Genomic DNA, 19999 nt, shown 5'->3' with positions numbered 1-19999 from the left:
TACTGCTTTATATACACAAGAGCTACTGTTAAAATTTGTGAATCCAATCAAAGCTGTTGCAATTGCTGTGAAATGGGGGCAGCTCAATGATTTGTATCTGACAGATCACAAGGAAATAATACTGTTACACCCCTGTTACTGTATCGTTAGATGTTCTGCACAATGGGCAGACTTCGAAATGGATTATACTCTGACCACTTACTGGAGAGACCAATACCACTGTATTTGGGAGAAATCTGAGGCACAACTCTTGCATTGTGGCAGCAAGGCCGAGGGTAAAAGGAAGACTGTCACCTGCATGAGTTTGGACTAGAAAGTTCATCTTTTGAGGAGGCAGTATGGAAGTTTCCAAAATGTAAATTGGACAATTCTTCTCAAAATGTTTTACGGTGTATCAGAAGAAATGACAAAAGATTTTCAATTAACTCTTGTCAGAGGTGAAGCAAACATAGCAGAGTTTGTCACGTGGCTAGCATGTGGTTTGGACTAAGGCCAACAGCACCGCTTCATTTCCTGTTTCAGCTGAGGTCGACTTGGGACTTGTCTCTTTGCCTTGCCCCTAAGAGTGGTAGCAAACCGCCAGTGACAAATAACGGACAAGAAAACAGCGCAGGAAGGTGTATCGGTAGACAATGAACCAAGGTTCTGTCTTCGGGCAGAACACACGTGGGGTAAAGAACATAGCGAACAGGATCGGGAGTAGGGCTGGTCTGCCCCTCGAGCCAGCTCCGCTAGAATGAAAAGCAAACGTCTTCAAAAGATTCAGTACAGACTCGATGGGCCAAATGGACTCTATTGGGGATTTCATATTCAGATTTCAACTCCCTCCCCCACCCTACCCCATCTAATTCTAACGTTATGAGGAACGTTTTTATGAATGTTACCTCCTGGCCCAGGACTTCACATAGCGGGAGCTTTAAGAAGGTGTTCAGACTTCAGGATCAGCTGCTTTGCAGCTTTTCAGTCACCAAAGAATTTGGGGGGGGGGAGATCCTGAGTTCCTGACAAGCATTTTCAGCACTTGGTGCAAGCAGTGTAAACGCACCCCTGATCAATAATGCAGATATTGAGGAAATTGCATTTGAAGGAAATCAGAAATAGACAATATGGCCAATGCAACGGAACAGAAATTGTAAAAATAGTGCTTTGGATCACACTCAAAATGTTTGCGAGTTAACATTGAATATTGTAGAAAGGTTTCTAAACAGGCAGTTTTAAAAAAAGCCTTCCCTCCCCTAATCCTACCTCTGCGTTGTAGATTGATATTGTCCCTATTTCAATCCATGTTACAGTTTGCCCCTCACTGTCCTGTGGACACCCAAGAGGTTTGCAAGTCTGAACATTTTAATTAGTCACCAGCAGATGTGAGAGAACTGGAGTTGACTCGTCTCCTGGGGCAAACTGACGCAGGTCAGTATCCTGACATGTCTGGTATTGCAGAGAATTTGTACCTCTCATTGGTTGCTGTACTGATGCTGTTTATCAGGGACGAGAGCTTGAAGGCTGTTACTTAAGGAGCCTGGGAAGGTCAGAGCCCTGGATGTGCCTGGCACTCAACTACAAATTGAACAAGAATGTGCAGTACTTAAATAGGTCAGCAGGTGGTAGTGTCTCACAGTAGCCGAGAAGACAGTGCCATGCAATTAGTGGCAGTAGAACCGGAGTCATGGAGGGAAGTTGATGAGTTATTTATTCTGTAGAGAGCAAAAGGGAAAAGCAAATTGTGTGACTTTTAAAAAAATGCTGTGTGTTACATAGAACATCGTAGACTCATTGAATGGCTAGAGTGCAGGAGGAGGTCATTTGACCCATCTTGCTGTGGCAGATCTCAGGAAGAGCAACCCACCCAGTCTCATACCCCAGCCTTTTTTCCCCTGTAGCCGAGTAATTATTTTCCTCTTCAATTCCCTTTTGAATTCCACGATTGAATCTCCTATCAGCAGTACATTCCAGCCCCTAACCACTCACTCTGAAAAATAAACTTTACCTCATGTCCATAGAATCATAGAATTCCCACAGTACAGAAGGAGGCCATTTGGCCCAACGATTCTGCACCGACCCTCTGAAAGAGCATCCTACCTAGGCCTACCCCCCCACCCCCGTAACACCACTTAACCTGCACATCTTTGGACACTAAGGGGAAATTTAGCATTTCCAATCCACCGAACCTGCAAATCTTTCACAGGCAGCACGGTGGCGCAGTGGTTAGCACTGCTACCTCATGGCGCTGAGGACTCGGGTTCGATTCTGACCCCGTGTCACTGTCCATGTGGTGTTTGCACATTCTCCCCGTGTCTGTGTGGGCCTCATCCCCACAACCCAAAGATGTGCAGGGTAGGTGGATTGGCCTCGCTAAATTGCCCCCTTAATTGGATTTTTTTTTTAAAACCCCTGCAAATCTTTGGACTGTGGGAGGAAACTGCAACACCCGGAGGAAATCCACGCAGATTCAAGGAGAACGTGCAAACTGTACACAGTCACGCAAGGCTTGAAATTGAACCCGGGTCCCTGGCACTGCGAGGCAGCAGTGCTAACCACTTGCCACTGTGCCGCCGTTGCTTCTTTTTCCTAATCACCTTAAGTCGGAGTCCTCTCGTTCTCAATCCTTCCACTAACGAACACCAAGAAACAGTTTCTTATTTACCGCTCTGTCTATACCTCTCATGATTTTTAATGTGTGTACTGTGTATTAATTAAATTGCAATAAGATTCTTGGAGGAAAAAGTGAAGGATTTAACGAAAGACTTGCTACAATTCTCTCGAAAAGCTGGTGTTACATTACACATGTGCAGCCACGCAGCTACTAACGGGGATTAAGGCTAATTGGATTAGTTACTGCTTTTGAGGTGCATTTATCAGTAATCAATAATAATTCATTTAACCATGATGGAGTTGCATCCTAAATTGCATTTCCGTATAGACTCCTCCACAGCAGCAATGAATTTCACGAGGGCAGGGTGTTTGTCTAAGCTGTATTCAATCGGACCATTCAGCTTAAAGCTAACAACCCCTTAGAAATACAGGAGCTTTTGAAATGTGGCAAATCCTACTACAATAATGCCCCTTATTCTGTGGATTTTAGAGCTTTAGCCCTCAAATGTGTCAACAAATCAGTTTGGATTATGTTGAAGGTAATCCTGTACAATGAGAGACAATAGTTTTAGCTAGAGCTGTTTGACCATTATAGTTGCATGTTAACATTCTGTGCTAGATATTATAAGAAATAAGTCTGTTACTATATTTGTAGATCCAAACATACTATTCTATTGGAAGCTTCTCTGTTCTATATATAACTGCGCTCTATATCTGACTCTCAAAAACTGAATTGCTTTATGTCTGTGAACTGTATGTGGCTGACGCTGAGTGCATATTCAACATGCAATGCTTTCCCTGAGTTCATCTCTCTGTCGCCCTGCATGTAAAATATCAGCTTGCGTCTTCTCGATGCACTTCTTCAGTTGCGTTTTGTTTTGTAGGCAGATCTATTCATTAAATGCTATTCTATGGATTTAATCTCACCTTGGAGTATGTGACTGCAATGTTGCGAAAGCTGGTTTTAAGTGTTTTGCCATAGAAATATTTCTTGGGTACCATTCAGGGCTTAATGTGTTTTGATGAAGACTGATTTCCATTGACAGAGAGGAAGACCGGTTAAGGATTAACATGGCAGCTGACCCATCCTGCCTGTCTCTTCCTGGGTGGATTAGAGTAAAATGACACCAAGGTTCAAAAGAATTATGGAGAAGGTGTGTTCATTTCGGAAGCATTATTTTTTTGAAGGAATTCATTTAGAATTTGCGTGCTTCAGGTTAATATATCGATAAGTAAAGAGTTTACATATAAAAAACACGACTGTGTGTGGCCTTATTGTAAATTGCACTTTTGTTAGTGAGCTCTTACAGGCATCAAACTTGTCTCTTCCACCTCCTCATCTCATCTTCATCTATTCGTAAACTCGCTGAGAAGCCCAGATAGTTGTCATCTGGCCTGTGCACACTGCACGGAGAGATACTGCACTGTCTCTTTCAATTTGAAACAGCCTATTCTGTTCATTAAACTGACAGATAACGGCTCACTCCCGGGGACGTTTATCTTTCCAATTGTCCAATTGTCAGGATATTGGCAAAGCTCGAGCTGAAGCTTAAAATGCATTGGATTTCCAGTCAGGGAATTGAAGCTCTTTCTGAGTTCGGAGAGTGAAAGCTCCAAGAAAATCGGAAGCAGGCCAGTCACGTAGGCCCAGGTTTGTAACCAGATGTCGCTGTGTTTGAACGCGAGCACTGCCTGACGCTCGAGTCTGCCAGCCACATCTTTGACAATGCTATCTGTTTGAATGTACAGCTCATTATAACCCTCAGGTACGTTCCAACAAGGCTGGGCATAATTAAGCACAGTATTTTATTTTATCTTTTCTACATTTTATTTGCACTGTTTAAAAAAAATATATATTTATTGTTCTCTTTCCCGCTCAAATCTTAGCTCCTCACACTCTTGACTACATCCAGCTGATTGTAACAAGAAGTATGCTAGTGTTTTGATGCAATCCTATCTGTCTGTCACTCCATCAGGTTCTAGGCTGTGTTATGTTTAACTTGACTTGAACTCCCAATGCTTTGGTTTGGATCAAAGCCGAACTAGGTGGAAGAGGCTGAGTTGCTGAAACGATGAATAGTTTACTGAGTAGCCAAAAGCGCATTATGTTTTGTTCCAAGTTTTCTCACTCCTTCTCCTGTGATACCAGTCCTCCAATAGCTGTGATCCATTTTATTATTTTGCCTTTCACTCCAATTAACCTAACACAGCACAGACCTGAAATTATGGGCACGATTTAACGTGCCGTGTGCATTTAGCTGGGTGTTTCCTAGAATGACCCCACTGTTAAATGGGATTCTGCTCCATTTCCGGGCCTCGACAAGGCCTCACTTAGCCCCATTTCCTGAACTAACGCGTGCCGCTCGCAGGAAGAGATCAGGTGTAATTTTGAAATGGATCTCTCGATGGCCCCAGTATGGCCTCCAGATGCCCCCCCCAATGCTCCAACTCACCTATAAGGTGGTAATTAAGCAGCCCCCCATCCCTCCCCCTCCCCCCCCACCACCCCTCCGCACCCCACATTACCAGGGCAGGGCACCTCCTGGGCCCGATCCCTGGTATGGGCAAAATGCCACCCAGGCACCTTGAGGCTGCAAGCCTGGAACCCTGATAGTGCCCCCTCCAGGCTGGCAGTGCCACCAGGGTACCCTGGCAATGCCAGAGTGGCCTACAGGTGGCACTGCGAGGGTGCCCAGGTGGCATTGCCAGAGTGCCAGCCTGGCAATGCCACAGTGTTCAGGTTGCACCGGCGTGCCAGGGTACCACCCGGTCCAAAGCCCAACCACCCAGGGACCCCCAATCTCCCGGGAGACCTCCCCAAGTGCAGTACGTCTGGTCCACATTGGTGGAGACCAGTGGTAAATGGCGCTCACTCGGGGTCTCCGAGACGCAAAGGTATGATCTACATCTTGGGTAACCCCGGCGACAGCATATTCAAGTGAGCCTGATTGCATGCTTGCATATGCAAATTTATGCCCCGCCCACTGTGGGCGGAATCGAGATCACAACACCTCGTGAGATCCCGTTAGATCGCATGTGGCGTGTGAGGCTGGTAAATCTCGTGAAAGGCCTCTTGCGAGATTTAACGGCCTCCTCACGTCCCAAGTCGGGTGCGACGAGGCCGGTAGATCATGACCTCTGTCTGAGGTTTCCTGTGCGAGAAGAAACCTTTCACCAACCAGAGTACCTGCTGAAGGAATGGGTTGATGCTGGGATGCGGCTCCTTGAGCTTTATTTAATCTCTGAACCTAAACTGTGACTATTGACAGGCTATCCAACTATGGATGCCTTCACAACAGGATCTGATTCCTGTCCTTCCCTTAAACATTAACATGAGCACCTTCCGATATAAGTCACTGAACAGTTATATGAACAGTTTTATTCCCCCTCAGTTTCAAGATATTGTGATTATGTGAGTCAGGTAACTGATGTATGCTCACTGTGATTGATTGGTGAAGCTTGGATGATGACTCAGAGCTTGAGAAAACAGAGAAGCTGCCAGAGGCTAGAGTTGGGATAAGCATGAGTGCGACATTTGTGATTGCAGAAATAGATTAAAGCTCTTGTTATAAGTCTGTTGCACACTTAGAAACTGGTGTCATCTCTGCATTGCTCAAAGATAGATATAAAATAAACACATTGGCAATGTAGAACTGGTCAGTGTGATAGAAAGATAAGTTAACACTCTGGATGCGAACTCTGTCAGAATTTAAAACTGGACGATGTTCAATTGAAGATTATAAAAATGGAGAGTTACACTGGCTGAATACTTCACAAATAACTGGGTTAAGAAATTATATTTTCCTCGCCTCTCCCAATCAACTTTTGCAACAGAATAACTCGGGTAAGGAGCTAAGGCCCATCGTGGAACTAAGCCAAGTACAAGTATTGGTATAAGACAATGTCAAGCAACAAGCAGTGTTTGGGGTGATGCAAAGTTTAAACCCAGTACGTTGGACGATTAGAGGTTCTGAGATCTTGAGAAAGGACATGTTTGAGAAGAGAAGATGAAACGAGTTTTGAGAACGCAGAGAAGCTTAGGAACAAGTAGGATCAGCATTTGGAAGCAGGAAAAGTCCATGTCAGTGTGCAGTATGTCTCCTCAAATTCCACGGGGCTCTTTTCATGTGTTCTAATTGGTTTTGAAAGTTCACAGGGCAATCGCTTCATTTAACTGAAATTGTCTTGTTCTAATGTTTGAAGGAGACATTTATCAACAAAACTAAGTTACTCCTAATTCTCAATCTCAAAACAATCAGTGCTCCTCTCATGGCCCCTAATGGGTGGTTCTTTCTTTCTTAGTCAAAAATAAACTGGGGTAGAAATTAATATATTTTGTACCATTTTGTTGGCATAATACTGTTGCAGAGCTTTCAGTTTAGCAATGGGACAGTTTGCATGCAATCAGCACAAACCAACACCCCCAATACTAAATTTGTGGAGTCCAAGGCAGAAATCTCAACCAGGAATTAGACCTCCCTTATTATGTAAATTTAGGACCAAATGTCTATTCAAGGACCCCTTTTCAAACTTCTTTGGTGTTGAATGAGACTGGCATTGGGCCTACCTCATTCAGGGTTCTTCAGGAGCTATTGCGGTAACCAAAAAGGAGCGTTCATTGAAAAACACTCTTTCTCTCGAGCGAGAAGGACTCTACAGTTCAGCAGTGCCTCCCTGTTAGAGATGTTGTCTTTTGGATGAGACAATAAACCGAGGCCCTGCCACCTTGCAGGTGGATGCAAAAGATACCACGGCCTTTTGAAGGAGAGCAGACAAGTTATCCCGGTGTCCTCAACAATATTTATCCCTCAAATCAACATCACAAAAACAGATTATCTGGTGGTTAAAATATTGTTGTTTATGGGAGCTTGCTTTGCACAAATTGGCTGCTGCGTTTCCAGCACTACAACGAGTGACAGTGAGAGGGATTCTCTCAGCCAAGGGCCAAGCCGGAGAATCCCCACGACCAGTGCAAATCGTGCCACGCCGTCCCGGAGAATCGGAGCCATTAGCGCCGGCGTCGTTGGTGCGGCGCCGGTTGGGGGCTGCTCTACGTGGCCAGCCCACCGATTCTCGGCCCGCGATGGGTCAAGTGGCCGCCGTAAAAACGCCAAGTCCCGCCGGCGCCGTCCAAATCTGCTCTCAGCCGGCAGGAACTCGGCGTGGAAGGGGCGGGTGGCGGGCTGTGGCAGGGGAGGGGGGTCCAACCCCAGGGGGTCCTGCAATTTGGCCCAGCCTGCGATCGTGGGCCGGCCTCTCTGGCTGGTAGCCTTGTTTTGTCCGCGTCAGCCCCTGTCGTCCTGCGCCATGTTGCGTCGGGGCCGGCGTGTTGAAGGAAGCCACTGCGCATGCGCGGATCCCGCGCGCCCATTTGACGCCAGGATCAGCAGCTGGAGAAGCATGAACCACTCCAGTGCCATGCTGGCCCCCTGTAGGGGCAGTATTGCTGATCCTGAGGCCTTTTTGACGCCGTCGAGATTTCGACGGCGTATCCAACGGTGTCAACACTTAGCCTCAGGATCACAAAATCCCGCCCAATACTTCCAAAGTACTTACTTGGCTGTAAAGCACTAAGAGCCATGTTGTGGTAACCATGAAAAGTGCGATATAAATGCAAGCCTTTCTTAATTGGTGTGCGCTGCCTGAAGTTGATTTCTTTGCTTGGACGAGCCACTTGTCTGGAGGTATATCGCTACTGCTCAGTATGTCAATGAGACCCAGGAACCAACTCCATCATTCCTCAGGCCTCTCAGTTCAGATATGGATGGTTTGCATAGCAGCCAAACCTGGGTCCCAAAAAATAGCCCAGACTAATTTCACAATTAGTTTCAGAACTCCTCAAATTTTCACATTATCAGATCCTCTAATGCATTTTTATGAACTCTCGGACTATAACCCCAAAAGCTGTGAATTTTGAGAATGCCAATAGTTAGCTCTGCAAAGAAAGTCTGGGAGAAGGCAAGAAGCTGGGAGCTTGCAGTAACAGAAGGATCGCCTTTCAGATCAGATGCATTTTCTTGTATCCTGTCCAAGAGAGCTTGAAAGATGCTGTCGAATTTGAGGAGCTGTGCTACAGACCCACAGTCTGAAAATCCTGGAGGCATTTTTTGGCTTAGCTTTCAAAGAACTGTCCCTTGTTCCAACGCTCCTTGAAGCTACACCATATTTCACAGCATCAACAATTTCACAAGGAGCCAATAGGTGGAAACTCATTAGCTGTTTTCACTTAATTGTTGAGTGACATCTGGTAGTTTCTGAATCCAGTTTCTGCAGATTGCCTGCCGTAACCCCAAGGTATTTGAGTTGATCTGATGCAGCGTAGAGACAGCATCAGGTGAATATCAGGCCAGATGGCAACTATTAAAGACAGACTTCATTGTACTTTGAAAGCAGCTGGTTTATGCGTTAAGGAAGACAGGCCAGCTGGTAACACTGGAAGGTGTTTACTTGCAATCGATTCCAAATAGAGCAATGACTCTTAATATCGGTGTATAACCGGTGGCAACAGATACAGAGATCAGAATTTTTAAGGAAACTGTTTATTTTCCGCAATGATGTTCTTGACATTTGTTAAAATATAATTATTGCTTAGTGTAAAAATGCACTTTCACAGACTTCATTAGTGAGCACAAAAGGTATTTATTAATAAGAATTGTACTGCAGCCTCATGGCTGTAGCTCACTCCCTAAATATCCATTTACCTCGGACACTCTCTCACCATGGGGTTATTCCACACCCCGAGTCCCAATTGGTTGCACAGGTCAGGTGACCCTTATCCTGCTGTGTTGCCCTTAAAGGGACAATCGTCATACTTTGCTTTCATTAAAATATAGCTTATGTAGTCATAACCCGTTGGCTGCGGTAGATTTGTGTTTTTTTTTTAATTAAGGGGCAATTTAGCATGGCCAATCCACCTACCCTGCACATCTTTGGGTTGTGGGGGTGAGACTCACACGGGGTGAATGTGACCTGGGGCCAGGATCGAACCTGGGTCCTTGGCGCCATGAGGCAGCAATGCTAATCACTGTGCCACCGTGCCGCCCCAGACTTGTGCATTTAAAAATTCACGTATATAAAGATGGTACAAATGAATGAATTTTCCAAGCGGATGGGGATTTCACTCCTTCCTTCTGTGTATGTCTGTTTCCCCATGTGTTTTTTTCTCTCTCATTGATATACCACCATATAGTACAAGAAGAAATTAGGGCCTGGGCATACAAGTAAATAGTGCTTGTTGCTTGGACATGGAACAATTCCTGAAGGGCCCCGTATCGTGTGCATATGCTAAACCTATACTGGTGAGGGAATCCTGTGTTCTCCCAGGGCATCTGTCTGAAATTTATGTTTGGTTCATTGAATAAGAAGTTGAAGGCCCAACACCTTTTCTCAGGCTGCTTTTAGACGTAACTGAATTCAAATGACCACATCAAAACTCATTTTGATTTCACTTTTTGGTCAATATACCAACAACCAATATCTGTTATCATCACTGTGGGTCTTGGGTATGGTAGTCATGGATCTGGATTTACTGATATTGCTGGAAACAAGGCTGTTGGTGAACGTTGCCTTTTTTTAAACATTACATGAACTGTGTAAAATATAGACTCAGCACGAGGCTCTACATAGAACTATCTCACTCCTTCCTCTGTTATCATGTGATCTTATGTCACTGATGGTGTAGACAGTGAATTGAACACGCAACAAATGAAGACCCGTTTTGGGCGCATATAGCAAGATCTTTCTTTGTGCCTACAGTGCCGAGAACAAACCCGCTAAGAAAAGTGTCTCTGATGTTTCTTTTGGCTTTGGTGGGGAAGGCCCCGCTGAGGCTGCAGAAAGAGATCTCGCTCTTGGATATCCCACTACAGCCTCCAGACACCTCCACTGCCCCTCGTTATTTCTTCGGGGGTCTTCGAGCCCTCCTTCCCCCCACTCTTAAGGGCACTCGCGGACCCGATCCCTGGCATGGGAAACTGGAACCAAGACACCTTGGCACTGCCAGCCTGGCACCCTTGCAGTGCCCTGCCAGCCTGGCAGTGCCAAGGTGACCAGGTGCCAGCAAGAGTGCCAGGATATCATCCTGCCCAGAGCCCGATCATCCGGGTGCTTCCGCTGGCCTGGGAGCACCCCCATTTCCCCGCCCCCCAGGTGCCATTACACTTGTTCCACGTTGGTGTAGACCAATACTAAATGGTATCATGGGGAGGTCAGCCATTAGTTCCTGGGCTTTGGGAGCTTGGGGCACTGACATATTTAAATCAGCCTAATGGCTTATTTAAATAGTTCACCCAGATCGTGCTCAACGAATGCGAGATCCAGATCACGGCATCTCGCAAGATCTCTTTATACATCTACCCCAAATTCCTAGGTGTGCACATCACCAATAATCTGTCCTGGTCCGCCACGTCGACGTGATGATCAAGAAAGCACAAAAACGCCGATACGCCCTCAGGAAATTAAGGAAATTCGGCGCATCCACATTGACTCTTACCAATGTTTACGGATGCGCCATAGACAGCATCCTATCTGACTGCATCACAGCCTAGTATGGCAACTGCCGTAAGAAACTACAGAGAGTCGTGAACACAGCCGAGTCCATGACGTGAACCTGCCTCCCATCCATTGACTGCTACTTTGGGAAAGTGGGCAGCATAATCAAAGACCCCTCCCATCTGGGTTATTCTCTCTTCCAACTTCATCCATTGGGCAGGAGATATAAAAGTCTGAGAACACGCATTAATATGTTTATAAAGTAGCTTATTCTCTGCTGTTAACAGACTCCTGAATGACCCTCTTATGGACTGAACTGACCTCTTCACACATCTTCTCTACTGAGTAGTATTGCATACCATATGCTTCACCCGATGCCTGTGCCTATGTGCCTATATACATTGTGTATTTGTATATCCTACGTTATTTCATGTATGGTACAAACTGTCTGGTCTGTGCTCTGAACAATACTTTTCAATGTACCTCGGTACACATGACAATAAATTAAATCAATCAAGTCTCTGACTCTAATAAATACTGTTTACATTATCCAACATCTTGGAAGGAGATGAAAACAGAAGCCTCAGAGAAGATATTCCCATGATCTGGAAAGTAATAAGGATACCATCAGCAGTTCTTTTTGCACAATACTCATTCTTTTCATCCTCCAGACTGAATCAGAGTTCAAGAATTTCATTGCTCTTTTCACAACAAAGTTGCAGCAGTTCATCTGTCTTGGTTTGCAATTTAGCATCCAGCCAACTGTTCCAATTCATCAGCAATTCTCTTCCCAGTTTAGGGTGTTTCTCACAACATTTAATTGCAACTTCTGATACTGGAAGTTTATCAAATTTTAATTGCAGATCTGTCTTTGTTACATTTGCTGCTACATGTTTATCATTCAGATATTTCCAGTTTTCATTCAAGTGTTGTACTTTCTGTGACTGGCACTCCAGTGCTTTCACCAATTCTCATTTTTCATTAATACATATCATAGAATTTACAATGCGGTAGGAGGCCATTTGGCCCATCAAGTCTGCACCAGCCCTTACAAAGAGCACCCCACTCAAGCCACGTATCTACCCTAACCCCGTAACCCAGTAACCCCCACTTAACCTTTTTGGACACTAAGGGCAATTTACCATGGCCAATCCACCTAACCAGCACATCTTTGGACTGTGGGAGGAAACTGGAGCACCGGAGGAAACCCACACAGACACGGGGAGAATGTGAAGACTCCGCACAGACATGACCCAAGCCGGGAATCGAACCTGGGACCCTGGAGCTGTGAAGCAACTGTTCTAACCACTGTGCTACCATGCTACCCAATGGAAGTTGCTTTCCCACACTGACCAGTTTTTCCTGAGCATAGCCAGCTCCTTGTGCAACTGTTTATATTCCTGCATTTCTGATACTAACTTTCCTTGGTTCTGGTCTTATTGTTTTCTTTGCTCATGTTTGTCCCGTTCCTTCACCTGTTCCAGGGAAATCTTCTGCCTGGTTTCCTTAAGGTTTTCCATTTCATCACTTTTTCAGATGAAGAAGTCTGGGTTTAACCACTGTCCTGATTGAAAGTTGGTTTTATGTCTGTTGGCCATAATATCTGCCCTCCCAATAGTTACTGATACTCCTGTAACTTCTCCCAAGAATGGTATCTCTGTCCTTTTTCTTCTACAACTTCTTGAATGCATTCAACATCTTTGATCTTAGCTGTTTCTCCTTTAATTATTTTGTTGAAAGCTGTTTGTTACTGCAAACTGAGTAAAATTGCCTCTCTTCTTGCAGGAACAGCACACCGCATTTTTGGTATGGCATTCTTCGTACTGATGCAGCCTTATCCTCCCACAACAATAATGGCGACTACCGTGCCCTCTTCACTTTTTCTAAGTCTGGGGTTAGGTGCACTGAAAATTCTATGTGTTGTAATATGCCTTTAAGGAATAGCATCACTTTTAGGTAAGTGTGCCATGTGATCCAGATTCAGTTTCACTTCAGCCTGGCCAGAACACAGCAGACGCACAGCTCTGATGTTTTCAATATTTCTGTCCATGTATATATGCTGCATCAAGCACAACTGCCACACAGACTCTTAAGTGCTATTTTGAGTTTATCTAGTGTGCCTAGAGAGATCATAACAGATAATGGTCCACAATTTATTGGTCAGCCATTTAGGATATGTGTGAGAAGTGGAGTATCGATCACACTACACTGTCTACTCATTACTCTATATTTATTGGCTTAGTCGAATGAATAATTTGCACAGTGGAATCCTAATTCTCAGGTATGGACAGACCAAGCATGATTCACACATAGCAATGCTACATCTGAGAGCAACACCTTTATGTGCAATTATTTCATCACAAGCAGAGCTCATGTTTAATAGACCAGTGCCAATCTACCAAGTCTATCTATTGTTTATATTGGGACAACAAGTTCGCATCCATGATCCCACAGAAGGTACGTGGCAACCAGTCGAGGTGGCAATAATTTGTTTGGAACCAAGGTCCCATGCAGTCATTACATACAAAGTCATAACCAGGACAAATCAGATCCATTTCAGCTCCTCAACAACCATATAGTCTTATTGCATTGAGGACAAGATCCCAAATGCAACCAGGAACAACATCCAAGATTGGCAATCCACAGATCACTGTGAGCACTTAAAGAAACTTCTGGACAAGGTTATCATTGCAAGATGTGGGCATACCAGCAAGTTATTTCTACACTTTATAGACTGATAGATTCACCTATCCTATACACTTATGTAATAGTAACCAAACATGATCATTTATTTTAAACAGTTGTACTTCGTTGAAAGGGGTAATATATCTTTAAAAAGAAAGATGGATGTTGTAATATGCCTTTATAAGGAATAACAACATGCCATCACTTGAAGGGAAGTGTGTCATGTAATCCAGCCTCAGTTTCACTTTGGCCTGGAGCAGAACACAGCCCACAGCCCTGCTGCTTTGATGTCTTCAAGGTTTCTGTCCATGTTTATATGTTCCTATGGCTGAGAATTAATAATTGAACCCACAATGTGTTAGGGCAATCACTTATAAGCTTCTTTCATTATAAACATACATGACACTATATTCTACTAACTGGACTTCATCAGCTGTTTTTCGCCATGCAACTTATTTTTTACTTCGAATAAAAATTTTGTTCTCCCCCACGTTGCCCCCCCGATCAGACCGCCCCCTCCCCGACCACCCTATTCCCCCCTCCAAGGGCCTGTGTAATATCACTCCAGGATGATGAACCTGTGTCGGCACTGTTAGCGGTCAATATACAAGGAAGGAGAGTGATGACCATTATGTCGCTGTGAGGAAAGCACTGTTCCTCCTCTGTTTCTGCTGAAGTCTGACTCCTGTCTTTCTGTTGACAGTGCGTTCATACAAATCCTCTGAATGGTTTTAATCTTGCTGCAGACCACTGTGTGGGGGTTGGGGTAAGAGGAGGGGATAACACACAAGCATGACAGCGCGCAGACTGATTCCTCGCTTTGGTGAAGCCAACCTGGCCAGGGTTCTCAATGCTGTGGATGAAAGATGGGTCACCCTGTTCCCCCTTGGAGTGATAGCTGCGATGCCTCATCCGTGGTCTTCTCCATGGTATTCTCGTGAGTGGTGGGGGTGGGGACACGACTCAGAACGGCCCAGCCTAATCAGATGTTGATCCTGTAAGAGAGTGGACATGTGGTCACTAGCAGGAACATATCATTTTGCCTGGCATGAACAACTCACTTGAGACAGGTCATCTGGATGAAGAGGCAGTGGATCTTCACGTCTGTGATGCAGGCCAATCCCGTTGTCAGTAACTGCTCTCTCCTCGGTCAACCTTGCAATTTCCAGGGCCCATTTCTCATAGGGCATGAGGACTGGAAGTTACAAGGAAAGCCCATGGGACTTGTTGAAGTTCATAACAAAGAAGTGCAGGTTAGGTGGATTGGTCATGATAAATTGCCCTTTGGGACCAAAAAGGTTAGGAGGGATTATTGGGTTACTGGGATAGGGTGGAAGTAAGGGTTTAAGTGGTTCAGTGCAGACTTGATGGGCCGAATAGCCTCCTTCTGCACTGTATATTCTATGAGGAAGTGTCTGGTAGAACTTCATTAATTGAGACCCAAAGGGCAGACCCAGAGTTATATAGATTAGCACAATCGGCTCTCAAAGAAATTGAGGAGAAGGGGATTGATTGGGCAGGTTTCTCCCAACGGGCGGCTAAGTGCCGATGCCAGAGTAACAACAGGAATGTTTTACTATGGTGTCGGCGCCCGTTCCGGGACCCCATTCTGCGACCCACAGGGGGCTAGGGTGGCGCTGGAGTGGCCTCCGCCACCCCAGCTGCCGATCCCAGCCTGAACCCGGCACCATGGGGACCACGCATGTGCAGTTAAGCCGGCGCCAACTAGTGCATGTGCAGTGGCCTTCTTCCCCGCGGTGGCCCCGACACTAAATGGCACAGGGCTACGGGAGCCAGCGCGGAGGAAAGGAGGCTGGGGGGGCAGAGAGGCCAGCCCTCCAATTGGTGGGCCCCGATCGTGGGCCAGGCCACCACGGAGACACCCCCCCCCCCCCCCGGGGTCGGACACCCCCCTCCCACAGGCCGCACCCAGACCCTTCAACGCCGAGGTCCCACTGGCTCAGAGGATGTTAGAACGGCGCCGGCGGGACTCGGCTTTTGTTGACGGCCGCTCGGCCCATCCGGCCCGGAGAATTGGCGTGCTGACCCGGGCTGGAGAGTCGGCGCATACCCCGGCCAGCGCCGTACCGATGGTGCCGATTCACCGCATTGCGGAGAATTGCTTTCCGGCGTCGGGGCGGCGTGGCACGATTCGCGCGACACCGCGCCGATTCTCCGACCCGGCGGTGGGTCGGAGAATTCCGCCCAGGATGTTAAGAACAGAGAACTAATGAGGAATTGAAGACACCCCCATGGACCTGTTGACAGTTTTTCATCAGATAGTGGTACCTCCCAAATATCGTGGAGAGATATTGCGAGTGGCAAGAGATACCAATGGCAGGACATGTGGGAATTCAGAAAACCCAGGCTCAATCAACAGGCATTTGTTCTGGCCAGGGCTGCAGAAGGATGCAGTGCAATTCTGTAGAACCTTGCACACCTGACAGGTAATAGGTAAACCACAGCATGTGATTAAACCCGTACCTTTAATACCTGTACCAGTGTTTGAAGCTTGGAGGGTTTGCCTCCTCATCAACTCCTCCTGGTGCTTGATGTAGCGACCCTGGCGACCTACTGCTCCCCAGACCTGGAATACCTGACCGTAAAGTGCCGCCCATACTATCTTCCACGTGAGTTCACTTGAGCCATTATGACAGCGGTCTACATCCCACCCCAGGCAGAAGCGAGGAAGGCGCTGGATGAGCTGTACACAGTTATAAACAACTATGAAACAGAACACCCGGAGACCTTGTTCATTGTGGCTGGAGACTTCAACACGGCCAACCTCAACCTCAACCTCAAGACCGCAAGAAACTTCAGAGAGAGTTGTAAACACCGCCCAGTCCATCACACAAACCTGCCTCCCATCCATTGACTCCATTTACACCTCCCGTTGCCTGTGGAAAGCGGGCAGCATAATCAAAGACCCACCCGGCTTACTCATTCTTCCAACTTTGTCCATCGGGCAGGAGATACAGAAGTCTGAGAACACGCACAAACAGACTCAAAAACAGCTTCTTCCCCGCTGTTACCAGACTCCTAAATGACCCTCTTATGGACTGACCTCATTAACACTACACGCTGTATGCTTCATTCGATGCTGGTGCTTATGTAGTTACATTGTATATCTTGTGTTGCCCTATTATGTATTTTCGTTTCTTCCCTTTCCTTCCCATGTACTTATACTTTTCACTGTACAATAAACAAATCCAATCCAATCCAAGAACCATGGGTGGGATGCTCCATTTTGTCAGCCCAGGAGTTTCCCTTCGGCGCAGGGCTGCCCCACAATGGGAAACCCCATTGACCGGCCGGCGTAACAGAGCATCCCGCCGGCATGGTGAGGCAGAAATGTGGTGCAGCGGAGCGTCCCGTCCCATTTAGTTGTTTTTTGGGGTAGTGTTGGACCATTACCTAAAACAAGGACATTGTTATGGCCATGGACATGACTACCCGATTTCTGGAACTAATACCTTTAAGAACAATTACAGCTCAGGTGGTAGTAGAAAGTTGACACAGTTCTTCACACAATCTGGCCTATGCTTATAATAACAATCTGACTAGCATTCTAACTTTATGTTTAAAATGTTCCAAGGCCTTATTCGTAGTTTAGGTATAATGCAACTAAAGTTGACTGCCCATCACCCACAAGCTCATGGAGTTTTGGAGAGATATCAGACTCAAAACTATGATTCGGGCCTTTTGCCAGGGATTGGATGTTTCACTATTTGCCACCAGTGTTTTGCCGAACAAATCCATTTGGTTTAGCCCATTTGAATTAGTTTATGGACATGACGTACGGGGTCCATTAAAGTTTTTTTTAAAATTTAAAGTACCCAATTCTTTTTTCCAATTGAGGAGCAAATTAGCCTGGCCAATCCACCTACCCTGCACATCTTTGGGTTGTGGGGGTGAAACCCACGCAGACATGGGGCGAATGTGCAAACTCTACACGGATAGTGACCTGGGGTTGGGATCGAAACTGGGGCCTCAGCACTGGGAGGCAGCAGTGCTAACCACTGCGTCACCATGCCATCCCGGGGTCCATTAAAGTTGATGAACGAGAAGTTTGTAAAGGAAAAAGATGATTCCTCAATGTTGGATTATGCGTCACATTTCTGAAAAGACTCACAGACTGTCAGGTAACCCAACAGCATCTCCTGGGTTCGGGAGGAAGAATGAAAATGTGGGCATGCCAGGTCTAGAACATTCCAAGCTGGAGATGAGATACGGGTATTATTGCCAGGGGCACACCACTGAAAGCGAAATTCAGCGGCCCCTATAACATAGTTAGGAGGGTGAGTAAGGTGATTCACTAAATAAATAACCCAGACCAGAGGAAGAAGGACCAATTAGGCCACGTAAATATGTTGAAAAAATATCCTTGTAGGGAAGAAGATACAAAGAAACCAATGTTTGCTGTCCCTGATTTTTCCAAACCCTTTAAAATGGCCACGGATGCCAGTGACCTGGGGGTGGGGGCCGTGTTACTACAGGATGATGAGTCAGGAATACAGAGGCTGGTGGGCTAATGTTTGAAGAATCTAAGTCTATGCCAAAGAAGTACTTCCCCACCGAGAACAAAGCCTTTGCATTGCTGCTAGCCCTTCAGTATTTTGAAGTTTATGTCTGGCAAGATAATAAGAAAAATGTAGTCTATACTGACCATAATCCGCCTGGATTTGTGGAAAATTTAGATATTGGAATGCAAAATTGTTCTGTTGGAGTTTATTGTTGCAATCATTTAATGTAAAAATTGTGCATTTTGCTGGAAAGGATTGTTGCGGTTGCATTGTCATGAGTTCAGTGCTAATAAGTGGCAGATATAAGATTGGGGGAGCTTTATGTATTGGGAATAGAAGGATGAATGGATGTGTGTTTTGTGTCACATACCTTGTGGTGAAATGTCCTTGCAATGATGTTTCATCCTTCTAAGAGGGGAAGTATGTAAGGGTCCTTCCTGGTTATTTCCTTTGTTCCCATTTCTTACGTGTTATTTTATTAATTTGGTCCATGGACCCATAATCGAGATGCGCCTTTAAGCAGAATACTCCAAGTTGAAACAGCCTGCATGCCAGGACACTGCGTTCCCAGGCTGCATGTTTCGGCGACGAGAAACCAGACTCTTCGGCACTGAGTGGATCTTAGGAACCGGTATCGGAAGGAATCGGTTCAGTTGGTTATCTGGCAACTGGTGGGTTGACCGGGGACAGTGTTCTGCCTGACAATAATCAGTGATTGGTTCCTGCGTGATGCTTTCTGAGATAACTTAGCAGAAGTGTATTAGACCTTGGAAGTGAAAGGAACAGTCTCTTTCTCTCTCTCTCTCGCTTGCTGAAGTGAAATAACTGCTCTATTGTTCTGAAAGCAGTGAGTGCCTAGCAAATCTTTTGCGCTGAATCAGAAATGAATTTGAATCTGTGGAGAAGGCAAACAACCTTGCCAGAGAAAACCATCGTAAGCCTAGAAAGAAGAAGTACCAAAACCAAAGCCTGAACTTCAGAAAGACATTGACTGGAAGTCATCGCAGTGCATCAAAAATCCTTATCCTTTTATTTTTATTGGTATTTTCTTTCCCTTTTCATCATCCTTTCACCTCTGTGTTGTTTGCCTGTGTATGTAGAGAATGGGGCGATTTAGGAAAGGGGACTGGGAAAGGGGTAGTAGATAGTCAGTTACCTTTTCTGTCCATTTAATTACATTATAAAAGGTTACTTACTTGTGTTGTAAAAAAAACTGGTGACTGCAGTTTATTGGGCTCAACCAAGGACCTTGAATATTTAAATAAAACCTGTGTTGCGACTCTGGGTCAAGTGGGGCTGGAATTGACCGTGCACTAGCCCATAGGGTCGCGACAGTACCTTGGCCAATTTGTCACGACTGTTGTGTCTTTGCACATTCCTTTTCCTGCTTGCTCAAAGGGGGACCAGGGCCACTCTTTCGTAGCTCTCCTAAGATCTGGTCTATAAGATCAAAAACCCTCCAAAGAAACACTGAATCTAAATGTGACTACACTCGGTTGTGATTAGTGGATGCTTGTGTGTCTCAGCTGACTGCAATTCTGTAGTGTAAAAGCATCTGAAAAAATATTGTTAATATTTTATTAAACAAAGTTAAACTTTTTGAATTACAAATGACCAATAGACAGAATCTAGAGACCCCCCCCCCACTCAACGCCAATGCAAGTTTGATGGCAGAGGGCATTTAATCAGGTGGAAGTTTACGTGGCGGG

The 19999-nt window shown here is 45.6% G+C and overlaps 1 protein-coding gene across 4 annotated transcripts in view; it reads left to right on the top strand.

Annotated features, from left to right (window-relative positions):
* Positions 1-19999, top strand: part of LOC119954484 (neurexophilin-1-like) — a 68220-nt gene that overhangs the window by 10642 nt on the left and 37579 nt on the right. Inside the window, exons 1-2 of one of the 4 annotated variants that reach the window (XM_038779761.1) lie at positions 3681-3746; positions 12868-13038. The exons of 1 other annotated variant lie outside the window; for it this stretch is intronic. Coding sequence is in view for 1 of the 3 variants with exons in the window: in XM_038779760.1 (XP_038635688.1) it covers positions 3714-3746 (33 nt within the window). In the remaining 2 variants the exon portion in view is untranslated. Of the gene's footprint in view, positions 1-3659; positions 3747-4250; positions 4359-12867; positions 13039-19999 lie in introns of those variants that run through there. 2 more of the 4 variants (XM_038779760.1, XM_038779762.1) reach the window with 2 other exon arrangements.

The sequence above is a fragment of the Scyliorhinus canicula genome, chromosome 19, assembly GCF_902713615.1.
Source record: "Scyliorhinus canicula chromosome 19, sScyCan1.1, whole genome shotgun sequence".
Classification (NCBI taxonomy): Eukaryota; Metazoa; Chordata; class Chondrichthyes; order Carcharhiniformes; family Scyliorhinidae; genus Scyliorhinus; species Scyliorhinus canicula.
The sequence above is the reverse complement of the archived record's forward strand: the minus strand, read 5'-3'. Positions and strand labels throughout refer to the sequence as shown.